This window comes from Aotus nancymaae, unplaced genomic scaffold, assembly GCF_030222135.1.
Source record: "Aotus nancymaae isolate 86718 unplaced genomic scaffold, 86718_ANA_hifiasm-v0.15.2.pri h1tg000004l, whole genome shotgun sequence".
NCBI classification, from domain to species: Eukaryota; Metazoa; Chordata; class Mammalia; order Primates; family Aotidae; genus Aotus; species Aotus nancymaae.
The window spans coordinates 10,158,503-10,180,684 of NW_026988415.1; the positions used below are offsets into that span (position 1 = coordinate 10,158,503).

The following is a 22,182-nucleotide window of genomic DNA, read 5'->3' on the forward strand; positions in this document are numbered from 1 at the left end:
TATGTATGCAGTGTTTCTCAAACCTATTTGATCAGGTTCGGTCAGTCAGTTTACTGGTGGGTTGGTTGTTGGATGGTTGGTTTTTCCCCTCAGAGACAGAAGACAAACAGAAAGCAATAGAGAGAGCTATAAAGACTTCATATGAAGAAGCACTTTGTTCTAAAGTCAGAAATATCTGTAGATAAAATGACTTCCATGGAAGATAGACAAGCCCTTTCCTATCACTAACAGTGTTCAAACAAAAGCCAAGCTGCTCTGTGGTAAGGATGCTAGAGAGAAAAATCAAGCATATAGTTGATTGGAATAGATTATCTTTTTCGTATCTTTTAGAATAAGATTTAATACTATATTCTCAGTACAGCAAGTGATTCTAGGAAAAGAAAGCAAAAAGTCTGTATACTCATGAGTTTGGAAGGGGTCAGTAAGGGAGGTAAGAGGAACTTAGTTTTTATGTTCCAAATTTTAAATTAATAGAATTCTGAGTCATATTCATTTGTCTTGTGATTTGTTTATATTTTTACCTTAAGAATATGTAAAAGTTCACCTTCAATATCCAAGAATCCTCTATAAGAAGGAAGAGATTGGAGACTTAAGTGAATATTGTTCCTTCAGCAAATTAAATTGGATTAAGTAATGTGTGGGTTTTTTTCCTGTAATGAATGATTTCCTTGCGAAATTATTTTCAGTATGGAAATCAGTGTGTGGAGATATGTTTTTAAATGCTCCAGAAAGATTATAGAAAATCTGATGTAATATCCTATTGTCTCATTATGCAACAACATAGAAATTAAGATCACAAATGCAAAATAAAAATTTCCATTTGACCCAGCAATCCCATTACTGTGTATATATCCAAAGGATTATAAATCGTTCTACTATAAGGACACATGCACACGAATGTTCATTGCAGCACAGTTTACAATAGCAAAGACCTGGAACCAACCCAAATGCCCATCGATGATAGACTGGACAGGGAAAATGTGGCACATATACACCATGGAATATTATGCAGCCATCAAAAACGATGAGTTCGCGTCCTTTGTAGGGACATGGATGAACCTGGAAACCATCATTCTCAGCAAACTGACACAAGAACAGAAAATCAAACACCGCATGTTCTCACTCATAGGTGGGTGTTGAACAATGAGAACACATGGACACAGGGAGGGGAGCACTACACACTGGGGTCTGTCGGGGGGAAATAGGGGAGGGACAGCGGGGGGTGGGGAGTTGGAGAGAGATAGCATGGGGAGAAATGCCACATATAGGTGAAGGGGAGGAAGGCAGCAAATCACACTGCCATGTATGCACCTATGCAACAATCTTGCATGTTCTTCACATGTACCCCAAAACCTAAAATGCAATAATAAAAAAGAAGGTCAGCAATAGGAACATTATAAATTATTTGTTCTCATTTTTATATCTCAGGAAAATATATGTGTGGAAATTCAAGAGGGTCAGGTACAAAGCTGCGTGTAACTCAATGTCACAGCTTTATTGAAAGTCAGTGTTTTCTGTTTCTCTTTGTTCTCAGCAACAATCTTACCTTGTCCCTTGCAGCTGTTCAATGATAACTGTGTCTTCTGTTGCCCTTCTTGTGTTATCTCCTTCCCCTTCAGTCTGTTTTCAATCCAGAACTTGATCATTTTTTAAAGTGGTAATATTTTCTCTCGTAACCATTATTTTATCCTTTTTCATTAGTATGGGAATGTTATTATATTGGCACAGTTGTGGGCTACATTTTATGATAGAAAACATCAGTCTTTTTTATATCTATTGATTTTACATGTTGTTGGATCTCATAGAATGTAAGGTAACTTAGAAAGCATTTACCATATTGCCCTCATTTCTGAAGTGGGAGTAATGACCACAGCTAATATTGTACTGAATTTGAAGGCCTTCCATACAAGAACTGGAGCAGGACAAGGATGCCCATTTTTGCCACTTTTATTCAACATAACACTGGAAGTCCTGGCCAGAGCAACTAGGCAAGAGAAAGAAATAAAGGTTATCCATACTGGAAAGAAAGAAGCCTTATTAGCTTTGTTTGTGGATGACATGACCTTGTACCCAGAAAAACCTAAAGACTCCATAAAAAAACTGTTAGAACTGATAAACGAATTCAGTAAAGGTGCAGAATACCAAGTTAACATACAAAAGTCAGTAGCATTTATATACACTAACAGCAAATAATCTGTAAAAGAAGTCAAGAAAGCAATCTGATTACATTTACAATAGCTACAAAAATATAAAGTACCTAGGAATCAATCTAACCAAAGAAGTGAAAGATCTATATAAGGAAAGCTATAGAATTTGATGAAAGAAATAGAAGAGGACACAAAAAATTGGAAAAATATTTCATGCTCATGGATTGGAAGAGTTAATATTGTTAAAATGACAATACTACCCATGGAAATTTACAGATTCGATGCACTCTCTATCAAATTCCAAGGCCTGCTTCAGAGAAATAGAAAAAAATTCTAAAAATGTATATAGAATCACAAAAGACCTGAAATGGCCAAAGCAGTCCTGACCAAAAAGAACAAAGCTGCAGGCATCATACTACATAACTTCAAAATTTACGACAAAGCTATACTAACCACAACAGCATGATACTGGCATAAAACAGACACATAGGCCAATGGAACAGAATAGAGAACCTAGATATAAATCCATACATTTACAGCCAAGTCATCTTGGACAAAGGTGCCAAGAATCTTCAATGGGGAAAGGAAATTTTTTCAATAAATGGTGCTAGAAAAACTGGATAAATATATGTGGAAGGATGAAACTAGATCCCTATATCTCACCAGACACAAAAATAAAATCAAAATGGATTAAAGACTTAAACTGAAAACCTGAAACTATGAAACTACTAGACAAAAATGTTGGGGAAACTTTTCAGAACATTGGTCTGGGCAGAGTTTTTTGTGCAAAACCTCAAAAGCATAGGCAACCACAGCAAAAATAGACAAATGGGATCACATTCTTCTGCATAGCAAAGGAAACAATCAACAGAGTGAGGAGACAATCCACAAAGTGAAAGAAAATATTTGCAAACTATCCATTTGACAAGGGATTAATAAGCAGAATATGTAAGGAGCTCAAACAACTCAACAGCAAAGGACCCGTATAATTCAATTCATAAAATGGGAAAAATATCTGAATAGACATTTCTCAAAAGAATACATAAAAATGACCAACAGGTATATGAAAAAATGTTCAACATCACTAATCATCAGAGAAATGCAAATCAAAACTACAATGGCATATCTCACCTCAGTTAAAATGGCCTGTATCAAAAAGACAGGCAATAACAGATGCTGGTGAGGGTGTGGAGAAAGGAGAATTCTTGCACACTGTTGGTAGGAAAGTAAACTAGTACAGCCGCTATGAAAAACAGTGTGGAGGCTCTTCAAAAAATGAAAAATAGAACTACCATAGAATTCAACAATTCCAGTCCTGGGTATATATTCAAAAGAAGGAAAGTCAATATATTGAAGAGATGTTTACACTCCCATGTTTATTGCAGCACTATTTACAATAGCCAAAATATGGAATCAACCTAAGTGCCATTCAACAGATGAATGCATAAAAGAAAATATGGTGTCTATATATATACATATATATATACCATGAAATGTTATTCATACATAAAACAGAAAGAAATCCTCTCATTTGCAGCAAAATGAATGGAACTGGTGGCAATTATGTTAAGTGAAATAAGAAAAACACAGAAACACAAATACTGCATGTTCTCACTAATATGTGAGAGCTAAAAAAATGAATCTCATGAAGATAGAGAGTAAATTGGTGGTTACCAGAGGCTGGGAAAGGTAGAGGGGAGGTGATGAAGAGGAATAAAAGAATTTAAATGTATTTAATACCACTGAACTGTACACTTAAAATGGTAAATTTTATATGTATATTTTTACCTGAATAAGAAATATAAAATAAAATGGGGTAATGAGGTGTGGGATGGGGAGTGACTTGTTGAAAATTACAGAGCAGCTCAGTAGTCTGGCTCACACTAGGCCCTGGTGTTCCCACTCCCAGCCCACAGACTTTTATTTTGTGTCCTGAGGCCTCTCTCATTACATGAGTGCTTAAAATGTAGAGTAAGTGGACATCGTTTCCATAGCTATGCAAGAGTCTGAGTGATATTGGAGGAATCAAGTTGTACATATTAGCATTTTCAGATCTGCCGCCTGACATAAAATGCATCAGTTTATCTTTATACTTGTTCCTACTGACCAAAGCAAGGGAGAAATTTGGGTCTCTTATTATGCAGGAATATTTTTATGTCTGATGCTCTCTCATTTGGAAAGTAGAACACATGTGAATTCTACCAGAGGTACAAAGAGGAGCTGGTACCATTCCTTTGGAAACTATTCCAAACAACAGAGAAAGAGGGACTCCTCCTCACCTCATTTAATGAGGCCAGCATCATCCTGATACCAAAACCTGGAAGAAACACAACAAGAAAAGAAAATTTCAGGCCAATATTGCTGATGAACATTGATGTGAAAATCCTCAATAAAATACTGGCAAACCGAATCCAGCAGCACATCAAAAAGCTTATCCACTACGAACAAGTTGGCTTCATCCCTAGAATGTAAGGCTGGTTCAACATACACAAATCAATAAATGTAATCCATCATATAAACAGAACCAATGACAAAAACCACATTATTATCTCAATAGATGCAGAAAAGGCCTTTGATAAAATTCAACTCCCCATTCATGCTAAAAACTCTCAATAAACTAGATAATTGATGGAACTTATCTCAAAATTGTAAGAGCTATTTATGACAAACCCACAGGCAATATCATACTGAATGGGCAAAAACTGGAAGCATTCCCTTTGAAAACCAGCACAAGAGAAGGATGCCCCCTCACACCACTCCTATTCAACATGGTATTGGAAGTTTTGGCCAGGGCAATCATGCAAGAGAAAGAAATAAAGCGTATTCAAATAGAAAAAGAGGAAGTCAAATTGTCTCTGTTTCCAGATGACATGATTGTATATTTAGAAAATCCCATAATCTCAGCCCAAAGTCTCCTTAAGCTGATAAGCAACTTCAGCAAAATCAATGTGCAAAAATCACAAGCATTCCTATACACCAATAACAGACTTAAAGGAGCCAAATCATGAGCAAACTCACGTTCACAATTGCTACAAAGAGAATAAAATACCTAGGAATACAACTTACAAGGGATGTGAAGGACATTTTCAAGGAGAACTACAAACTACTGCTCAAGGAACTAAGAGAGGACACAAACAAATGGAAAAACATTTCACGCTCATGGATAGGAAGAATCAATATCGTGAAAATGGCCATACTGCCCAAAGTAATTTATAGATTCAATGCTATCCCCATCAAGCTACCATTTACTTTCTTCAGAGAATTAGAAAATGACTACTTTTTAAATTTCACATGGAACCAAAAATGAGCCCATATAGCCAAGACAATCCTAAGCGAAAAGAGCAAACTTGGAGGCATCATGCTACCTGACTTCAAACTATACTACAAGGATACAGTAACCAAAACAGCATGGTACTGGTACCAAAACAGATATATAGACAAATGGAACAGAACAGAGGCGTCAGAAATAACACCACTCATCTACAACCATCTGATCTTTTTTTTTTTTTTTTTTTTTTTTTTTTTTGAGACGGAGTTTTGCTCTCGTTACCCAGGCTGGAGTGCAATGGCGCGATCTCGGCTCACCGCAACCTCCGCCTCCTGGGTTCAGGCAATTCTCCTGCCTCAGCTTCCTGAGTAGCTGGGATTACAGGCACGCGCCACCATGCCCAGCTAATTTTTTTGTATTAGTAGAGACGGGGTTTCACAATGTTGACCAGGATGGTCTCGATCTCTTGACCTCGTGATCCACCCGCCTCGGCCTCCCAAAGTGCTGGGATTACAGGCTTGAGCCACCGTGCCCGGCCTAACCATCTGATCTTTGACAAACCTGACAAAAACAAGCAATGGTGGAAGAGTTCCCTATTTAACAAATGGTGTTGTGAAAACTGGCTAGCCATATGCAGAAAACTGAAACTGGACCCCTTCCTTACACCTAATACAAAAATTAACTCAAGATAGATTAAAGACTTAAATGTAAGACCTAAAACCATAAAAACCCTAGAAGAAAACCTAGGCAATACCATTCAGGCCATAGGCATGGGCAAAGACTTCATGACTAAAACACCAAAAGCAATGGCAACAAAAGCCAAAATTAACAAATGGGATCTAATTAAACTAAAGAGCTTCTGTACAGCAAAAGAAACTATTATCAGAGTGAACAGGCAAACAGGCCACCTACAGAATGGAAGATTTTTGCAATCTGTCCGCCTGACAAAGGGCTATATCCAGAATCTACAAGGAACTTAAACAAATTTACAAGAAAAAAACAACCCTATCAAAAAGTGGGCAAAGCATATGAACAGATACTTCTCAAAAGAAGACATTTATGCTGCCAACAAACATATGAAAAAAAAGCTCATCATGACTAGTCATTAAAGATATGCAAATCAAAACCACAATGAGATATCATCTCATGCCAGTTAGAATGGTGATCATTAAAAAGTCAGGAAAAAACAGTTGCTGGAGAGAATGTGGAGAAATAGAAACGCTTTTACACTGTTGGTGGGAGCATACATTAGTTCAACTATTATAGAAGACAGTGTGGTGATTCCTCAGGGATCTAGAACCAGAAATACCATTTGAAGCTGCAATCCCATTACTGGGTATATATTCAAGGGATTATAAATCATTCTACTATAAAGACACATGCACACGTATGTTTACTACAGCACTGTTCACAATAGCAAAGACTTGGAACCAACCCAAATGTCCATCAACGATACACTGGATAAAGAAAATGTGTCACATATATACCATGGAATACTATGCAGCCATAGAAAAGGATGAGTTCATGTCTTTGCAGGGAAATGGATGAAGCTGGAAACCATCATTCTCAGCAAACTAATGAGGAACAGAAAACCAAACACCACATGTTCTCACTCATAAGTGGGAGTTGAACAATGAGAACACATGGACACAGGGAAAGGAACATCACACACCAGGGCCTGTTGGGGGTTAGGGGGCTAGGGGAGGGATAGCATTAGGAGAAATACCGAATGTAGATGATGGGTTGACGGGTGCAGTAAATCATCATGGCACATGTATACCTGTGTAACAAACCTGTACGTTCTGCACATGTATCTCAGAACTTAAAGTATAATAATCATAATAATAAAGAAAGAAAAAGTAGAACATGTTTCAGCTATTGCCACTTTTACAGGCTCCTGAGGGGAGAGAGAGTTCTTGTATTTGTTGTATTACCCTAATTCTCACTTTTCTTCTATGGCTCCATCCTAAAAATGTCAATATGGAACACATATTTGTAGCTGTTATAAACACATTCTTTTATCTGATTAAACATCTAGCATGGGAAGAATAATTGCATGTGTAAATGTGTATGCCTTGGTCTGAAATATATCAAGAGTCTAAATATGTAAAATTACACGACATTTTTAAGAAATGACTTATGTCTTGACAAAGTAGAGATTTGTAATGGCATGTATCTTACAAAAATAAATGTCAATTAAAATTGCTTTATGTTTCAAATCATGTGTTGGGAGGATTGTTCTGTAACAGATAACTTATTCCACTGTCTATTGTGGAACCATTGAGAACTCTTTTTTTTAAAATTCCTTTGAGGATTATCCTTTATAAACCACATTCATGTGGTATAATTTGAGGAGCACTGAGAAGGGTAATGCATCATCAGGCTGACACCACCAGAGACCAGGACTTTGAAGGCACTTTGTATCAGAAAGCAGGTGAAAAATACGGCTTCAGTAAGAGATGTGGAACCACAGGCATTAAAACTGACAAGCCAAAATAGCCTAGTTTGATGACCCGTTTTCTTTTAAAAAGTTATCCTTGTTCATGGACCAGAGGCAGGTAGTGTACTTTCATTTTTTGGCCCCTATACAGTTCACTAGAATTGTACATTGTAAGTTAACACTTAAGATCTGTGACAATCAAAGCACATTGAACAATGCATGGACATTTTTTCATCTATAATGATAAAAAATGAGTTAATATGCTACTATTTATTGAACACCTACCATTATGCCAGGTATTTCAAATTTCGTTTGCATGGTACCTTGTGAGGTAGATATCATTATGCCCAGTTCACAGCTGAGGAAACTAAAGTTTAGATAGGCTAACTAAATTACCCATATTTCCATGGCCAGTAAATGTAAGAAGCTGGATTTGAACCCACATCTATCTAGACTCAGAAGCCTATATGGTTCACCACTTGTAAAATGGGATAACAATACCCACCTCAGGGATTTTTTAAGGATTCAATAAGATTAAAAAATCCAAAAAGCACTTTGTAATGGCTAATAAAGCTTTGTAGAATGAAAGGCATTATCAGAAATAGAAGACAATCTGCTATAGTGTTTCCCCATGGCCATCTACCCTTCAAATAAATCTGGATGTCCTGGAGTTTGCGTCTTTGTCCTTGGCTTTCTGGTGAGAGTAATTAATGTCTTGGGCATAGATTGTGAGAAGTAGGTCACTGGTTCTACTTACTCAGTGATATTTTCAAGAGTGTGATTTCCTTGCCATGTAGCTGAGAGGAGGAAAGAGATCAGCGGTGTCTATGGGCACAGACCTGTGGGACTCCCAGAATAATTTTAGACACAGTGAGAAATCCTGTGTCTAAAATCATGTAATGCAGTACCTTAATATATATGTAATTTCCTCTCTTTTCTGGTTTGTCATAGAAACGAATCTGCTTCGTATAAAGGACATCAGTCATTTCTTAATGCAAGATATTGCCTTCCTGTCTGGTAAGCACTTTCTTATAAATAGTCCAGATAGATATATGACTTGATTAGCAGTTAGTTTGGTACCTATTATATAAATAGCTCTCTCTCTGTCTCTATAGAGCTATTATATATATTCATTTGAGAAGCACTATTTTAATAAACATTTATACATTGTGCACCTAGTTTCTAAACAAATGGACATTTAGAGAATAATTAGAAGTTTTAAGCATTTTAGATATGTGAGTAAAACCGACCTTAGCACTCTTGTACATTTGACTTTCAGATGAGTCTTCAAAAATCTATGATAGTTGAAAGTAGAATATGTCTCCTAGGTGGGTGCAGGCTGGGTGGGAGGGGAGCAGCTGAGGCAACTTCTTTGATTACTCCAATGTTTATTACAAATGCTGGCAAGTTGCACTCACTAAATAATCAGCATGCACTAAGTTTTTTTTTTTTTTAGGATTTCATTTATACATTATAAAGCTGATTTTTGTCATATATATGTATTTGTATGTAATTTTTAGTAATTGTGATAAAATATGTTTAACATATAATTTATCATTTTAACCATTTTTAAGAGTACAGTTTGGCATCATTAAGTGTGTTTACATTTTTGTGCCACCATTGCCACCACCGTCTCCAGAACTTCAAATCTTGCAAAATTGAAACTCTATATCCATTGAACAATTACCCCCCATTTCATTCTTTCCTCTCTCTAGCCCCAGTCAACCACAATTTTACTTTCTGTTTCTATGAATTTGACTGTCCTAGGTACCTAATATAAGTAAATCATACGGTATATGTCTTTTTTGTGACTGGCTTATTTCACTTAGCATAATGTCTTCAAGTTTCATCGATGTGTAGCATGTGTCAGAACTTCCTTCCTTTTTAAGGCTGAATAATATTCCATTTTATGTATATACCATATTTGGTTTATCTGTTCATCCATTGATAAATACTTTGCTTGCTTCTACCCTTTGTCTATTGTGAATAATGCCACTAAATAACATTACATGTTTTTAGAGATGTAACTATGGTAAACGATCCCACCCCTTTAGCTTTTGGTCGGACTTTAGGGAAAGTTTTGCTTAAAAACAAGCAAATTACTCTCAGGTATTAGAGTAATTTGAATTATATCATTAAAGATTATATTTGTCATATTAATCAGATAAAGAAAAACTTACCGGTATGTATTAATACATTGTTTTTATAAAGTTGAGTGCTTCTTAGGTGTCAAGAGTACAAGAAACTATCTTATTCCTTTTAAATAGTTTAATTAATTCTCCTAGAAATGGCACCTACATGCTCAGTTCACTAAATAAACTTTTATTTTATAAGTGATCCTAATTGGACACTTCAATCTGGCCTCTGCTTTTATTGCCATTATTTATTGTTTTTAAAGACAGTGTCTTGCTCTTTTGCCCAGGCTCCAGTGCAATGACATGATCATAGCTCAATGTAGCCATAAACTCCTTGGTTCAAGTGATTTTTCCACCTCAGCCTCCAAAGTTGCTGGAACTATAGGAGTGTGCCACCACACCTGGCTAATTTTTATATTTTTTGTAGTAAAAGTGTTTTGCTGTGTTGCCTTGACTGGTCTTGAACTCCTGGCCTCAAGCGATCCTCCCATCTTGGCTTCCCAAAGTGCTTCGGCGTGAGCCACTGCACCCAGACTGGCCTCTGCTTTTAAATGATTATAATTACACCTATGATAAAGCTTAATTAAAAAATGATTCTAATTAGTGGTAACTGTGAATTAGTGATGACTTAATTATGGCTTTATGTTTTATTTTATAAGTGGCATAAATGTGTGACAGTGTCAGTAAATTTAGCAGTGTGTTAGGTTTACTTTGAAGTTTTAGAGATTTTACTTAAGATTATCTGTGTTTTCCAAATTGTGTTCTAAATAGAACCGTCCTCAGGGCTTGCTGCACTCATCCAGATCCCACTCTACACATTTCCTTCTTTAATTGCTTTTTGTATTCATTTTAAAAATGCTTCTGTCTATAGCTTCCCTTGAAGAAAGGGTTCCCAATGGCAAAATAATAATAATAATAATAATAATAATAATAAAAACGTTCCAATTTGTAATATAAATATCTCTTTTGTTCTCTTCTCACAAGTTTACTACTTAGGACAGTACTTGTAGGTGTTCAGTGTTAATAATAGCTTATAGATTAGTCAATGATAATTTACTCTTATAGGAACCTTGCTGCCGTTTTTTTGTTTTTTTTTTTTATATAAGTATAATTGCCTAAGTGCTAGATGGTTCTGTCCTTAACTAGAGTGACTAGCTTGCTTGGCAAGTATGTAGTTATTTTATATTTAAGATATTTATTACATTATATATTACATATTATTTATATTACTAGTTCTATACCATACTCTACTTACAGAGGCCCTTTGATTAAAGATTCACTAAATCTCTTGGTTCAGAATTATACAGTTTCTCCTTTGAGTTTCTTAACAACTCTTGAGTGGATGCCATTTATTCTCAGTGATTATTTTCACTCTACTCTTTAATTCTAGAATACCATACAGTGAAGATTAATAACCCTTTGATTTAATACTTTGGGCTAGTTTGATTAAAAAATTAATTTGGGAATGAGTACTCTCAAGTTTCCCTTGGTAAATATTGAGGCAAATAATTTATCTGATCTTTTTCCATGTGTACTAGAGAAGAAAGTGTATTCTGCTTCTGTTGGATGGAGTGTTCTAGAAATGTCAATTAGGTCATGTTGGTTGAGACTGTTGTTCAGGTATACAATATCCTTGCAAATTCTTTGTCTACTTGTTCTATCAATTATTGAGAGATGGGTAGTGAAATTTCTGACTAAAATTCTGAATTTGTCTATTTCTCCTTGTAGCTCTATCAATTTTTGCTTTGTGTATTTTGAAGTTCTGTTATTAGGTGCATAAGCATTTAAAATTATGTCCCATTGATGAATTGACCACTTTATCATGATCAAATGATCATTTTAATATCTAGTAATATTTTTTACTCTGAAATCTACTTTGTCAAATATTAGACAGCTTTGTTTTGATTAGTATTGTCATAGTATATCTTTTTCTATCCTTTGCTTTGGATACATTTGAACGTTTATATTTATAACATGTGTTTTTGTGGGCAGCATATAATTTGGTCTTTTTATCCAGTTTGTTGATCTTTGACTTTTAATTACAGTGTCTAGGTCATTGACATTTTATGTGATTATTCATATGGATGGATTCAAATCTACCATCTTACTATCTTATAATAAGGAAAATACAAATAGTAAGATGGTAGATTTTTCCATTTGTCCCATGTGTTCTTTGTTTTCTTTCATTTCTGTCTTCTTTTGGATTGAATATTGTTATGATTCCATTTTATATCCTTTTCTTTTTCTTTTTTTTGAGTGGGGATGGGGTCTCACTCTGTTGCCCAGTCTGGAGTGCAGTGGTGCGATCTCAGCTCACTGCAACCTCCACCTCCTAGGTTCAAGCGATTTTCCTGCCTCAGTTTCCTGAGTAGCTTGGGATTACAGGTATGCACCACCACATCCAGCTAATTTTTGATTTTTGGTAGAGACAGGATTTCCACATGTTGGGCAGGCTGGTCTTGAACTCCTAACCTCAAGTCATTCTCCCACCTTGGCCTCTCAAAGTGCTGGGATTACAGGCATAAGCCACTGTGCCTGGCCTATATCCTTTTCTATTGTCGTATTTTAGTTGCAGATTAAGTTAAAAATATTTATACATCTTCATTAACTTAAATTCAGCCAAATAAAAATTACAACTAAACTCAAAAAATTTCTATCAGTGAGCTAAATTCAAAGGCCACCTTGCAACTTTTCTCCTAAAATAATTCTTCAAATTCTATTTAGCACTTTATTGAGCATTCATGCTCTGTGTAGGTGCTAGGCTGGCTGCAGATGTGGACCTTAAACACATGTAAGGCTCATCTCTGCACTTAGGTGGCTTTCATTTTCAGTATTTCTCATCCTCCAGGCTGCATAGAGGGCTACTGGGATGGATAGAGAAACAGGTGGAGAGATCAGAATGAAAGCCCAGAACCAGTGCAATCATTCCCCCACCAAGAATCCCTATGACAGTTACCACTATTCCTAGTTCCTATGGAAATGAGCTTAGGGCAGCCTCACCTATAAACCCTGGGATCCATGCTTACTGGGGGTCAAGGTCACCCACTTGGTCAAGATACTGCTGGATACAACTGCTCCAGGTTAATGGCTGCATGGGCCTGTGGGGAGCTTCCACAGTCCTACACTTCTGCCTGGACACCGACCCAGGCTGAACCCAGGTTAACATTGAATGTTAACCCACAGGGAATTTGTCATCTTTCTTTGCATTAATAAAATTCCTATATCATTCCTGTCATTATTGCTTTTCTTGTTTCTTCCATAAACACATTAAACCATCACCTATTTCCTATAGTGTGCTCTGTATCTTTTCCTGCTCACTATGACACTAAGAGATCGATTATATCAAGTTTTCCACTTGCTGTCAAGTCATCAGTCACTCATTTTGAATTTTGGCTCATTGGTATAGAAACAGTTATTTCGCAACCTCTTGGTTGTCCAGTTTGGGGAATCGGCTATTTTCAACTATATTTATTATATGTATTTTATGACATTTTCTTCTGATTATATTCATTCATTTTGCTCTCTTTCTTTTTCCTTTTTTATTGAGAAACTACTCTGCCACTTTTTAAACTTGAAGTGTCAGGAACTTGGAACCATTTTGGTTTATGTAGAGATCATAATCCTTATAACATTGTGTTGCTGTAAAACAGTATTCATATCTAAAATCCTCTTCCTTGCCTCATTGTTATATACTTTTTAAATTCAGTTGATTTTTTCTATTATTGTAGGTGGCCGGGGAAAGGACAATGCTTGGATTATTACATTTCCAGAAAACTGTAATTTTAGATGTATACCAGAGGAAGTAATTGCAAAAGTGCTTACTTACCTGACATCTATTGCAAGGTATAATATTTCATTACAATTTTTCAATTCACTTTATATCACATATCCATCTGGATGTCATAACAGGAAAATGGCTTGATATAGCTATTATTATTTTTCTGAATAATCAACCAACTTCAAAGTAGATGAGAAGTACAACTTAGAAGGAGAAGCTGGCAGCTACCTAAATTGTTACAAAAATTATACTGATGGTTTATGAAAATAAAATTGAGGATCTAGGAGTATTTGTTCCCATGAAACATAAATACTTTACTTTGCTTAAAAGGAAATATTACCAGCCAAGAGTAAGGACAGCCATTTTTCATTCCTTCTGAATATAACACAAGAAGACCAAATCTTAAGTAGATTCAATAGTGGTACTAGGAGATACTAGGAGGAATGTCTTGATATTAAAAATTATTTGGAACTAGAATGCTTTAAAATGGAAAATTTAGAAAGGTTTCTTAGAGATTTCATTTATGTTAAAGGCAAAATTTTCAAAGGAAGCATTTTCTAGTTACTAACCCTGAAGAACAAGAGGACACAAATATAGGATGATAAAATTCAGAGTCTCATGAACAAAAATCAAATCTGAAAAAATGAAACTTACAATGTACCTATTGAAGCTTGAAAGTGATCTTTTTAGGGCAAATAGAAGTTATATTTTCCATTAAACTGCATTTCCTCAAGGAGCAGACTAGAGTTAGAAAAATAGATTTAGCAGTGTTATTTTGAATGAGTGAACGGATCATTGACTCATGATGGATTGCATGGAAAGTTAAATCTGATAGCATGAAGGACAGTTATCTTTTGAGTTTTCCCACACCCAAGATTATATAGCATTTCAAATCAATTTTAGTGACCTATCTTCATTACTCTATTACTTTCCTATTTAAAAGATTGACATTAATGCTGCAAAAGAAATTTTAAATAGTGAGTAAGGGAATATGCATTCAAATTAGTTTTCTAAGATACTACTTTGTGATAGCTTTCCAAATCCAAATCTCTCTTCAGTGAAGACATCAAATGTAGATGAAATAATCAGAAATTGAACAAAGACCTATATAACAAATTTACATTATTATTAAGAAAAAGTTCTTATTTCCTCTTATCTTGCAGGCAAAATGGATCTGACTCCCAGTTTACCATTATTCTGGATCGAAGATTGGATACGTGGTCTTCTCTCAAAATCTCTCTCCAAAAAATTTCAGTAAGTATCTATGCAGTGCACAGTAACTTTTAATTTTTGTTTTATATGATACTTTCTGTTTTGGGAGGTATAGATTACTTTGGTACTGATGGAGACAATAAGAATAGATGGGATGGTGAGGAGGGAAAGCAGAAGGAGAGGTTGTAGTGGAGACTGAGATAAATAACTACCCAAAATAAAACCTAATAAGAATGAGTGAGTTGTTGGTGGTTCAAACAAGGCAAGTTTTTATGGAAACTTTTTTTTTTTTTTTAGTGGAAATAGCTGTGTTGCATACTCATTGTATGTGAAAAAATATAAAGAAGAAAGTTTAAAACAATAGTCAGTAATCCAACCACCCCAAAATAAGCAGTTTTTAACATTTTGGTGTACAACTTTCTAGACTTATTTTACCCTAGGATGGGATAGGGAGATGAGTCTCATATAAAATGATGTATCTCCCCTACTGGTATCTAGTCCCCAGTTTCCCAAGACCCAGAGAAACATCTTCTGTAATTAAAACAATGAGAAATACAGTTCTGCCCATGACCAAGATGATCTATTTTTAGGCTTACAAGGATATCATGAAATTGACACTTTATTTTCATTGATGAGGAGGGAGATGAGCAACTCCCAGACTCCTTCTGAGCTGGCAAGATTGGGGCTCTCTGTGAAAGTGTCAGTGTGGCCAACTTCCTCTATTAGACCAGAGTAGCTGGGAATCAATATATTTTTTTCTTTGAGATTCCAACATTTCCAGCCATCTGAAATTCTCACTTTGTTCTCCTGACCGATTGAGGAGGTCACGCTTACCACAAGAAGTTGATTTAGTTGCAAAGGCAAAACAAAAATCGAGTTTGTTGGACTTCCAAACCAATGTTCTAGCACTCACAAGGTAAAATGAGTAAGATCATTATTCTTTTAATACCCAGAATGGATTATTTCTCATTTTGGACAAATAAGCAAAAAGTGGTTTCCTGTTTATTTAACACAGGTGTTTAATCAATAGCAGTGGAGAGAAGAGTTAACATCAGATACACTCAGATTAGTAAAATAAAATAGAAAAAACTTGACTTTGTATAGCATATTTGTGCTTTCTCAAAAGCATTCACATTTATTAAGTATTATTGATTCACTTCATTTCCTGATTAAGTACTGCAGGTAGGTATCACTATAATTGTCTTATAGATGATGAAATCACGTTGATATGTGCACTTTGGAATTGTTATGTGATGAATCCAAGGTCAAATAGCCAAGTAACCAAAAGAGCTATAGCAATAATTGAAATGTCAAGAATTCTAGTTGGTAATGCTTTCTATCGTTTTCCAACTAGCTCACAAATAGACAAATAAATTCAAAGTTATTTAGAAAAAGGTAAAATTTCTTTTGAGAGAGTAAATCTGTTCTCTATATATGATTGAGCTTTATCAGTGGGGATAAATAAAGTAAAAGCTATTTCCCTTGCTCTGGTCTTTTAGGATTGGTCCCTGGGCATATTGAGTAGACCTTGGTTTATGCTAATAACTGCTTCTGTTATACTAAATAGAGCACTTGTTGCTTTAAAACATTTTTTATCACCCAGGATTTTTCTTTTGGCCAACACTGCACCTGCCTGATTAAATTAATTTTCATTGTGTGACTGGCACATGGCATTAGTTTTTTTGGTAGAGTTTTATTTTTATTATTCAAAATAGGTAGCTTGTAACAGAGGTTCTATTTTTCATTAAAGAGAAATATAAGATTAGATCATGATCCTGTAATTTTGAAGTCAACAGAGGGTAATTAATTGTTTACTGGGGAGTGATACTCCCCTTTCTGTATTCCCAGGGCTGCTTTCTCAGTGGAGAATTATGACCTATGCTCAGTAAAGAGCTTGGATCTCAGGGTCCCTTTATTTTCATAACTGCCAAATTGATCGTACTGGGCAAGGGAGGGGTAGAGGTGTCAACCACATGTAACTGGCTATAGGTTGTTTTAGTTGTTTCTTTTTTAACATGTTAAATGTTTTTGCTTGTGGTATAGTTTCTCTACCCATACTTGAGAGCACATTAATTACATCTCAACCATTAATAACTGTTGGTTAACTGGCCGGGCACAGTGGCTCACGCCTGTACTCCCAGCACTTTGGGAGGCCTATCTGGGTGGATCACGAGGTCAGGAGTTCAAGAACAGCCTAGCCATGATGGTGAAATCTCATCTCTACTAAAAATACAAAAATTAGCCGGGCGTGGTGGCAGGCACCTGTAATCCCCGCTACTTGGGAGGCTGAGGCAGGAGAATCACTTGCATCTGGGAAGCAGAGGTTGCAGTGAGCTGAGATCGTGCTACTGCACTCCAGTCTGGGTGACAGAGCAAGACTTCGTTTCAAAAAACAGAAAAACAGACAACAGCAACAACAACAACAACAAACTGTTGGTTGCTGTTTGAAATAAAGGTAAATATTGAATGCAAGCTCATTTCAAGTGCAAAAGTTGGCATTCAGAAAGGATTTCTAGTGAAGTCTACCATTGTGTAGCTAGGTATAATTGCCTGTGGTATATTATTTCAAACAAGTGTCTGTGAAATAGTCATACAATTCAATTTCAAGACCTTTATTTGTAGATTTCAAAATAAATAAAAGCATTTAGGTTATATTTCATAATTAATGAGAGGAAACTTTATTTTAGGTATACATTTTGGGGAAAGGTTAATTTGGAAGGGAATCCTATCTATCTTAAAGAGTTTGCATATTCTATTCTTTCTGGATTAATATCAGGACAAAATTTTGCAAACTATATTCTTTCACAAGGCTTAAACCCAGAATATAATTTAATAACAGAGAAAACAAAACAGAATTGAAATTTAAGTCATAGACCAGGGTAGGATGATAGTAAAAAGCATGAGTTAATACTACCTTCACAAAGATTCTTAGCATTCCACCTTAAAAATCAAACTGCAGAGAGGAGAAAGCCAGTCCCATCAAGCCTGCTCCTAGGAAGAGAGCTGTTTTTTTTCCTTCCTTCTTCCACTCTTAGGACATGCCTGATCTTCTTGAGCAGTCCAGCACAAGCTAATCCACAAGGTTCAATCAGGCTAAGTAATTGGAGGAATGTGTCAACTCTGAATTACAACGAGCAGAAGGGAAGGATATGTCAGCTGACTAATCAGGGATAGTGGTGTTTTTTTTTTTTTTCTCCCCAGTGCTGCTGCCACTGTGCTAATGGAAGCAGCTACGGCAGCTTTGTTTGATAGAGATTTTTGCCTGCCGTTTTTAAATACTACCCAAGAAGCAGCTCATATTTCATCAATGTTGCATTGACAATTGGAAAAGAAGAGTGTAATTGTGTATAGGCGAAATGGCAGAAGCAAATCCCCCGAGAGGCAAGATGAGGTTCAGAAGGAATGCGGTAAGGGCTCTGTCTGCACTCCTGGAAAGCCTATTCCCAAGTTCAAGTGGTGGGATGCTGCAGCATGGTGGGGTTTTTAAGGACAGATGCAGAGAATGGAGACTTATATTTGCATGGATTGCATTGATGTGATTACTGTGATATTGACATAGGGTAATTTTCAGGCAAATGAGGGGTTAGAATATAATTTCAAAATCTAAATGTCATCAAGTTTATGGATGAGAACCTTAGTCATGTTATTCGTATAAGACTGTATGAACAATTTTGAATCATTTGACAGCATAGCTTTAAATCATGACTTAAAATACTATCTAATAAAAGGATTCATCCTTTCCTTCACCGTGATCAGGTAGCGTGTTGCCAGGGATGGGTCTGGAGGTGATTCTATCATCACTTAAAATGTAGCTTTTCCTGGGTGTTACTGTACAAGTGATAAAATCTGTAATGATTTGAAATCCTTATGGTTTCAATTATTTTCCAAACTTAAACTTCACAGGTTCAAAATTGTTGCCTACTGATAACTTTTTTTTTTAAAGAAAAAAGACAGTAACTCACTTTTCATTATAGTCTAGAATTTGGAAATCTCTTCTTTCAGTTACATTTCAAGCACTGTTTCTTTTGCCTAAATTTTCTCTTCATTTATTAATTAGTAAATTTCCAGCAAATTTCTAATATAATCTTTAGATGTATTTTGGAGCAATGTTGAAATAACACTAACTAATTTAATAAAAAAACCCAATCATCAAAAAGGCTTTAAATGCCACTCTTTTTCTTTCAAAGCTTAATATAATGTTATTGATGTTATGGTTTAAAATATAAATTTGCTCACTAAAAATAACGAGATCACACACACACACACACACAAATAAGAAGGTAAAAATTGACCGTCGGAAAAAAATGACATTTTGAATTAAAATAAAGATAAGGAAAGTAAGATTTTTATTATTGTTGAATGACAGTGAACATTAATAGGTGAGTAAATGATTATTTTCTAATAAAGCTCTTAGCGCAGACTGCTATTTTACAAATTATAGTTGGTTTTACTTTGACAAAATTATGTCTTTGGCCCTATACATGTTTTTATATTATAAGAATGTAGGGCCAGACTTTTAACAGACAATTTATGGTAAACAAGAAACATTTGTGTTTGTGCTTTGGCGTATTGTAAGCAACTGATACTAGCACTTTTGTTATCAAAGGTAACTTAAGCTTTCAGAAAGTTCCCAATTTCATGTGTATATATATATATATATATATATATATATATACACACTCAGTGCTGAACTTAGTTTCAGGTCTATACACATGCATTAATATACACACAAATAAATACGGCACAGGGGTACTTATTGAATAGACATATCTAGCACTGTGATATATACAACATAAGTTACAAAGGTAAATATGGAATGGCTACTGGGCTGAAGGAACTCTCAATCTAGTGGAAAGGGTAAGACATGTTCATAAATAACTATTTTGAAAAGAAATTCTGGCTGGTAGAGAAGGCCTCATTCAGGGGATGGTATATGTTTGGGTGTTAAGTAAGAGCATATGTTGCTGTTACCTTTCCTTGATTCTTTCCTATGTTTTTTTCCCTCATAAATGAATTAAGTGACTCCTTGGAACAGATATTATGAGTGGGATTAATTGAATTAATTCTGAAGCCTAGGACTATAGTAGAAGATACATATGTTTTGCTTGTATGGAAAGGACTTGACAAGAGTAAAGAATTTGAACCTCAGGTAGTGAAAAAATGGTTTGACCTCGAAGCGTCTGTGGATTTGAGTTGATCCTGGAGGCTATGATAGGTGGCATCTAAAAGGATGGTCCAGTGCCATTTGAAGTCCCCCCACCCAAAAAAATAACTGAACTAGTTACTTGGTAGAAATTTCAATGACTGTAGCTGAGTGAGAGAGAGGGGAGGAGAATAGATAGATAGATATGTGACAAACAGGGCAAACTGTGAGGAAAGAGTATTGCTTTGGGCTGTCCTGCCCCTGAGGTCACCCGACATGTTGCTTGGCAACTCATACTATCTGTATTGTTTAAGGTGGGGATATGGGGAAAGAGTGTGGAAGTGGCTCGTACTGTTGCAACCTATTTTCTATAGCTTGAGGTAATGAGATTTTTTTCCCAGCATATTCTGCAGAGACGGTTCAGACCTTAACAAAGTCAAGTGCCTGTCAGCACCTCAACATTTGTCTGATATTAGATTATACTTTCCTTTTGGTGGACTGTATCCTCTAAATTGTTTCCAGCAACTTGTTTCAAATGTTGTTTGTCCCATTTTGGAAACATCAAAGTCAAATTATCCCTGAATGGCAAACAGTAAATCTGAATGTACATTTAGTCTATGAAGTGTTAAGTGTCTAGAAAGTTTGTCCTTAGGATCCAGATAGGCCTTACTACTGCTGCTTACTGACTGTGCCTCAGTGTGCTCCTCTGTGAAAAGGGAATAATATTTAGTTTACTGCAATGTTATGAAGGCTAAATAAGATTTTATATATATATATATATATATATATATATATATATATATATATATATATGAAGTCTGACACATACATAATGGCTTTTAGTCAAGGGTCTCTCTTATTGTTACTGCCTTTCTTTACCCTAAAGATTAAAAAAGAAAAGCTATAGGAACATAAATTATTTTTATAGTAAATAACCAAACTTTTATGTTTTATAAGGTACTTTCAACATTCTAGAAGTAATAACTAGAATAACTGAAAAGTGTGCATAGGGTGATGAATTGCCTCCCTTAGAGAGCACACACAAGAGTATTAAACAAGGTTAATTTCTGGACTTTGGCAGTGAAATGATGGATTTGGTTTATGCCTGCTCTCGTTGTTATTGTTGTTGTTACTGCTGTTAGATCATAGAACTAAGCAATCTGGAAGTATGAGTGAGTAAAAGGGAGTAAATCTGTTCTCTGCGAGGGCAAGATGTGAGGGAGCCTATTTTGTGCTTGTTACCTTGAAGAGCCAGTAAGAGCTACTGCTGAGGGCTAGGGTGGGACCATGTACAGTGATTGGACACATGGCTCTGAGTCCTATGTGATGGGCAGCTGGTTCACTTTTACTGAGATGTCTTTAAGCAGTCACATGCTGCAACTCCAGAAAAATGCCTGCAAGAAGCTAAAACCAATGCTGTTTCCTCTCTCAGGCAAACTATTTTTTTAAAAGCAAAAACACAATGAAATAAAACAAGACTAATGTTTGCCCAAATCCCTTTGCTTTTTTGACAATTTCTCAAAAATGATTATGCTTTCAAAATCTCAGGTTGATTTCAGGGAAAAAGAAATCGTGCTTTTTCATGTTTATATAACCATACAGATTATAGGTTCTTAAAGCAGTATACCCAAGAATTTAGAAATATAATATTCCCAAACCAAAATGGGAAAGTTCACTGGTCTTGAGCTGTATTTGCTGTGATATGTGCATCTGATACCCTATGCTGTTTGATTGTTCATTTAAATACCAGCTTTAAAATGGATTATCTTGGAACTTTTAGTTATTACAAATATTGGTATATAGAGAAAGAGTACTCTCTATATGTACCTATATGTATATCCACATAGATACATACAAACTAATCTTAAATTTATATGGCTTGTCAGGTTAAAATTGCCCGAGAGTGTTCTGTCCCCTGTAGATTCTCAGAGCCAGCAATCACAGACAAGGATGTGTCCATATTATTGATATTGGTCGATGTTCAGATCTATGAAGCCTTTGGTTCAGCGGTTGCAAATTGTCAGTGCACAAATATGTTTTGTTTAGACTATACAGCATT

The 22,182-nt window shown here is 35.6% G+C and overlaps 1 protein-coding gene across 5 annotated transcripts in view; it reads left to right on the plus strand.

Annotated features, from left to right (window-relative positions):
* MCF2 (MCF.2 cell line derived transforming sequence) overlaps positions 1-22,182 on the plus strand; it is a 135,415-nt gene that overhangs the window by 51,219 nt on the left and 62,014 nt on the right. For 4 of the 5 annotated variants that reach the window (XM_012469899.3, XM_012469900.3, XM_012469901.3 and 1 more), the window contains exon 1: positions 17,953-18,387. In XM_012469899.3, coding sequence (XP_012325322.1) covers positions 18,337-18,387 — 51 coding nt within the window. In that variant the 5' untranslated portion in view covers positions 17,953-18,336. Of the gene's footprint in view, positions 1-8,806; positions 8,873-13,718; positions 13,834-14,931; positions 15,023-17,952; positions 18,388-22,182 lie in introns of those variants that run through there. The other variant, XM_012469898.3, reaches the window with a different exon arrangement.